The 6,158-nt window shown below is 35.5% G+C and overlaps 1 protein-coding gene across 5 annotated transcripts; it reads right to left on the reverse strand.

Moving 5' to 3' along the window:
• Positions 1 to 1,465: 1,465 nt before the first annotated feature.
• LOC147514791 (cation-chloride cotransporter 1-like) lies at positions 1,466 to 5,187 on the reverse strand. 5 transcript variants are annotated; one of them, XM_086594407.1, is made up of 8 exons: positions 4,979 to 5,187; positions 4,657 to 4,771; positions 4,068 to 4,334; positions 3,604 to 3,622; positions 3,382 to 3,473; positions 2,725 to 2,839; positions 2,008 to 2,136; positions 1,466 to 1,552 (listed from the first exon to the last, which is right to left on the reverse strand). In XM_086594407.1, the coding sequence occupies exons 5-8, from the start codon at positions 3,444 to 3,446 to the stop codon at positions 1,535 to 1,537; spliced, it is 327 nt and encodes a 108-aa protein (XP_086450533.1). In that variant the 5' UTR covers positions 3,447 to 3,473; positions 3,604 to 3,622; positions 4,068 to 4,334; positions 4,657 to 4,771; positions 4,979 to 5,187; the 3' UTR covers positions 1,466 to 1,534. The 5 variants fall into 5 exon arrangements, 4 of the variants coding, with proteins under 4 accessions (XP_086450533.1, XP_086450534.1, XP_086450532.1 ...); XM_086594408.1 differs by having other exon boundaries at positions 4,657 to 4,811; XM_086594406.1 differs by having other exon boundaries at positions 4,657 to 4,814.
• Between the last annotated feature and the right edge of the window lie 971 nt (positions 5,188 to 6,158).

The raw sequence follows: 6,158 nt of genomic DNA on the forward strand, positions 1-6,158 counted from the left end.
TAAGACAGGATATTAATAATACAACTTTTTGCTAAATTATAATTCAGTAGCAAAGAAACTGATGAGCATCAAAAAGATACTCTAGTAAGGGAGCATGGTTAAAGAATCTAAGGGGTACAGTAAGAATGTTGCAAATATGGAACTGAAAGGGCAGTTTGCCTCAAGTGATGGAACTGATTTCGATTACATACATGATACACCGTAGAAAATATGTTATAAGAAACAAAAACCTTTTTCGACCACGCTGACTATGTTTTTTTTCAACTAACTGTCTTAGATCTTTGCAAACAGTTTCAACGTGGTTTGGAAGATCAAATGACTGGTATCCATTTCAAACAAGATTCAGGCCATTGTGGAGCTATGCAGGATTGAGCATAATTGAGAGATTGTCAATGTGAGAAGTAAACTATATTGTGTACATTAATAATTGATGAGCCTTTCTCTTCTTTTGATGAATGCTAATTGTATGCTTATAAGTTGTTTTCCTATCATATTCTTAATATTTCTCACTCAATCAAAGGGGGGAAAACACACACACACACACACGCAGGGCAACTAGGTGAAATTCAGTAAGGGATCCTGAATCCCAAGAAACGAATGTAAGAGACACAATCCATCTAAAGTCAATAATAAATTTGAAAAAAAATGAGTACCTGTCTTTCAAGAGCTTTTCTCTAGTTATGGAGCTCCAAATAACAACCGCAGAGATTAAATATAAAGCGGTTTGTCGTAAGGGAAGCGAGCCGTGGTTCCAACCGCATCGAACGCCGAAAGTATCTTTCAACGGGGGCGAACGATTTGAACCAGACCATAATTCCAAAGAATACGACGGAAAAAAGACCCACCAATGCACTGGAATGGTGAACAATTTTATTAGAAAACTTAGAAGTCATCTAGAATAGGAGGTTAGTTTGCTTCTGAGAGAATCCAACAAGATTCACCAATTGCACAAAAACATATATGAAATGAACATTTATAAAAACTCAGTGGCCACTTGAAACAAGATTATAAAGCAACAGAAAGGTAGTTTTTCCCTGGATTGAACTTGGGTAGAAGATCTATTTCTCTTCAAGATAAACAAGTGAAAAAAATGAAAAGAAGAAAGAAAAAAAAATGTTTGACACCCAGGTCCATGAGTTGATTCCCTTGGTTGTACATATAATGAATTTATGAATCTAAAGAAACAAGTGAAATCAGCCATGACAAAATCAACTTCACCACTAAAGACCCACTTCAATACTAGATACTACATGGTAAAGGCAATGTGTGTAGACATAAAAAGCATATCCAAAAGTGTGAAGAACGAAGCTCTGAATCTATCCAACAATAGTGACACTAATTAAAGGGAGCCCATAAGATCCCAAATAAGTCACATATTCACCATAACAAAACAGAATAGGTATACCTGCACGAAAACCATTAAGCATTTGTGTTGCTTACTTAAAATTCTCACAATTGATCCATCGATCAGGTACCCCTGCTTTGTTGGTGCGTTGAAATTCTGAACTCAAATTGTCTTTAAATGTCGTTGAGCTCAACCCCGTGATTCCAGCTGTGCAAAGATTGGAACCATTTATCAGTTAATTTTAGTGCATAAACTAAAAGAAAAGATAACTTATAAAAGAAAAGAAAATGCAGATAATCTTCAATTGGTTAGAGGTATTTTCATAACAAAATCACAACTACAACTTGGAAATACCAATGGAAAATGCTCAGAGTGTCCATTTGTATACTTATCTTCCTATTCTTGGTCTGCATTCTGCAATCCTCCTAGCAACTTCATTTATTAAATAACCTTGAATTTTCATTTCAAATTAACTAAGGTCCAGGTTTGTAGAGCAGATTAAAGATTTTGGCCTCTCATTAGTCAGTTTTTTTTTTACTTTAACTTTGGAAACTTGCCCAAAGACTAGAAGATCCATCGGCCTTCCATGTAACTTCTTTCTTTTTTTAATTTTATAATAATAATAATGTTATACAAAAAAAAAATGAGAATACAAGTGGGACCTTCAAATGCAAGTACATATGTCCACTAATGGCTCTTCCATCCAAACAACTATAGGATATGAGGAAACTGGGATTCTTTTCCCACTGACCATAAACAGCTAGACCAATCAGATAATATGGTCCACCACCCTAGAAGATACAAAAGGAAAAATCTGGTAAGAAAGGAATCAACATCTACGCAAGACCTAAAAGAATGACCAGTACACTCAGAGGTGCAAGGAGGAAATTCTATTCATTGTTGTTTCTCCAAGATTCTATTCCTTATACATTACATAAAAAGGCCTGAAGATAACATCCACCATCCACCTGTCTCTCCAATGTTTTACTCCATATACATACAACTCAACAGTCACGAAAAATTTCTATCAGAGAAGAAAAAAAATTAAACATTCTCCTTCAAAACTTTTCTTATTGTGTGTCCAAGTCTTTCATCCTCAACATACAGACATAAGTCATAGATAACCTCCTTATATTGTTTCTACAGGTGTCTAATTTGTACACAATCACAGAAAGTCTGAATCCGTTACAAGTTACAACACGGATGTATACTTTGGTGATTTCTAATTGTGCCTCATTACAACAGAATTTTACATAATTTAGTTACAATACTCTTTTCATACTAACACGAACTTGAGCAATAATAAATTATTCAAAAAAAAAAGGTGGACAAGCAATAATCAATAAAATGATAAAAGGCATAATTCGTGTATCACATACCTTCAATGCACCATTAGTAGCAATAGCACTTAACGATAATGTAGTCAAGAAAGTGCACAAGCCACAAAAGGAGACTAACAATAACGAGTCTAGTATGCCAGCCATACCAACTATCCTGAAAAGGGAAGAGGGTAGTATTTTTCCATTAACACTACTAGAGAGTACGTTTAAAAAATGAAAAAACAACAACAACAAAAAGCAAAAAATCATTATCTAAGACGTAACCTCTCAGTTGTTTGTTCTCCTAACCATTCTTGCCTTAATCCCTTGTGAATGACGTCAGCCACAAGAGTTCTCACTTTACAACCCTTTATATTGTATGTCATACCACCTATTTTGTTCTATTTCTTCAAATCATTTTTAATACCTTATCCAAGGTTAAATTCCTTTCCCATCATTGTCTCTTTCGTAGGATACATACTAATCTCTCTTCAAACAGGTGAATCATTCGATAGGATTAGTTGTATCATATCCACAAGAAGGTTCCTATACAATGATCAGAATCCTAACTGACCATATATTACACCCTTAACATTCTTTCTTGATTTCTGAAAATAGAATTGGACACACCAACTGATCTACTAACTTATACATGCAAAGTCTACCGTTACGGACTAATACGGATAATAATTAATAGCATAGGGTAGATGTATTTACCAAGAAAATCGGATAAAATAGATGATTCCCATTATATTTTGCAAGCATGGTACAAATACACCCATCAAAGTCCCCAATTTAATTCCAGCTGGCTGCAAGATAAATCATATTTCATCCATCAAAAACACATGGAAAAGATTTTAAAGTCAGCAAAAGTGCAAAAGTGCAAAACTACAATATATTTTATATTTTGATTGGTAATCCCTAATTACATTAGGGTACCTAGCCCTTCATAGAAGAACTAAACACCAAAGGCACCGGCAGCGACACCACCACCAGCAGTAGCAAGCACCAGCAGGTTCAAGGCAGCAAAGAACACCCAACAAAGTCCATGGCAAGATTAGGGCGTGATAGTGACACCAAAGAAGAAGCGGACACCACCGGGCAAAGAAGAATAACAACACCCAGCAAGAAGCACCAAGAGGTCCATGGCAAAGAAGAAAAACCGCCCGGTAGCAACAACACCCAAGAAGAACAAGCAGCGGCGTACCCAAAGAAAGAAAGATCGAACACACAAAACCAGGAAAAAGAAACAATTATCAAGCCTGAAGACTTCCTAAAGCTATGTAGCAAAGATACTCCATATATAAACAAGTCTTTGTAAACGACTCAACAAAAAACAGGTCACAAATAGGATGCACAAAGAAAATCCTCGCAATGTAACTTGAAAAGTTAGAAAAACGTACATGTTTTCTGAACATTAGGCCTTCCCCTCCCATAACCATCCTAAAAGACAGAAACAACAAGTAATTTGCTGACAGTCAGAAGGATCTTTGCACCAGTATGAGCCAGTCTTTGTATACTCTCTTCATACTATCAGGACCAGAAGAAGTGCTAGTTACGTCAGCATCACCCCTTGCAGCTTGTAGGTCCAAGGCAGTTGACATGTGTTGATATGAAGACATCCGACGTGCATCTTCTAGGTTGCCAGCAATGGCAGTTGCTCTTTCTAGCTGCAAAATTGTTTAAAAGAGTATGAAAATCTTACAGTGAATAGTGATCAAGTTTCCCTCAGAGAGAACTTTTTTATTATTTGGGAATTGTAAGGAACCACACAATTACATATGCTCAAGAAACATAAAAAAAAGATGAAATCATCACCACCAGGCCGTTAGGTTGGGACTTGGGACATAACACCCTATCGATACTATCTCAAAATTCATAAAACTACACCGGGTACTTCGTCCAAACTCATAGTGCAATATGATTAAGCTAAGATGGTCTTAGCATTGGTGATAGCAATAAAATATAAAATATCATATATGAAGAAACTACCTCATTCTGTAACACAATATTCTCCTTAAACAATCTTCTGCTCTCATCTTGACCTTGACTACAATTTCCGCAATGCACTTTATCCCAATCTTCCTTGAGACGGCTATTCTTAACCCTGAGTGCTTCATTCTCAGTACCAAGTAAATTCAACAAGCCTTCTAATAAAATGAAGGCAGTACCAAGTAAATTCAAAATAAAAATTGCACCTTTGAAGCAAGAAAATTAAAATCGAATTGGTATCAACCCTAGTTTAGCAATGGAACCCTATAAAATGGAAAATAGAATTCGAAAGTGATAGTTGAAGATTCGAATGGGTACTTACTAAATCGGCAGAGAGAGAGAAGATTGAATAGCGTCCGCAAGAGAGAACATTGAGAAGCGGCAGACGAGAAGTGTTTTTTGTTTTGAGAAGATTGAGCAGGTGGCAGAAGAGAAGGAAACCTAAGTTTAGAAGAAGAAGTGTGAGAAAGAGATGGTTGTGTTTTCTGGTTTGTGGAAAATAATAGAGCGCGATTTTGTGTTGGTTTCGCTCTCCCGAAATTTCGAAGTTGTTTATGGGTTTTTGGATTTGCAACCCTTTTCACACAGTTCGGTGCAATTAATAAGTGTTACAAATTAATTTTAGAAACCAACCGAATTAAAATAACACTTAACGACATTCGAAACGTTTATTAAGCATAGGCGACTTACCAACGGCAAAAAAGTGTGACAAAGCAAAAAAAGTGTGTGTTACAAATATCATGTTATGGTGTAGTGGGGGTTGAAGCCTTTTGAGTATTGGTGGCGGTTTTTTATTTTCTATTCTTCGTTTAAGGGCGGCTAGTCTAGCAAACCAGCGTCCACCCTGTTTCATTTCTATTTAACCTAATTTTTTAGATGGTTTTTTTTTTTCTAACTAATTAACTTAATTAAGAGGTATATTAATAATAATACTTCTAGAAGTCACATTATAAGTGATTTTGAAAACTTGGCAAATTCACTTTTAAAGTGATGTTGAATATATCGATATTACATCACTTTATAAGTGACACGGCGAGTGACAACACCTTTAAAGTGATGTTGAATACATAGATATTACATCACTTTATAAGTGACACAGCGAGTGACGTAAAAAAGTGTTACTACATCATTATCTCAACATCACTAATTAAAATGATGTTGTACAACTCTACTATATCAGTTTCTGAAATAAGTGATGTTAAAAAAAAATTGTGATAATTATTACATCACATGTTAAGAAAAGTGATGTCATAGTTTTCTTATGACATCACTTCGCTGAAAGTGATGTAAAATTAGCGATGTCATATGTCATATTTGTTGTAGTGTATGATGACCTGTCTGTGAACTTTGTATTTGGGTGTTATGTGATTGTTCAAGAAGCAAGGAGATATTTTATCTATATTGAATGAGTTGTATTATCTGGTGGCTTTGTGACGTACTGAGTAAGGAACTAATTGCCTCGGTGTTGGAGGAACTATCTCGCCTCACTCGTACACTTTAAT

The sequence above is a fragment of the Coptis chinensis genome, chromosome 2, assembly GCF_015680905.1.
Source record: "Coptis chinensis isolate HL-2020 chromosome 2, ASM1568090v1, whole genome shotgun sequence".
Taxonomy (NCBI): domain Eukaryota; kingdom Viridiplantae; phylum Streptophyta; class Magnoliopsida; order Ranunculales; family Ranunculaceae; genus Coptis; species Coptis chinensis.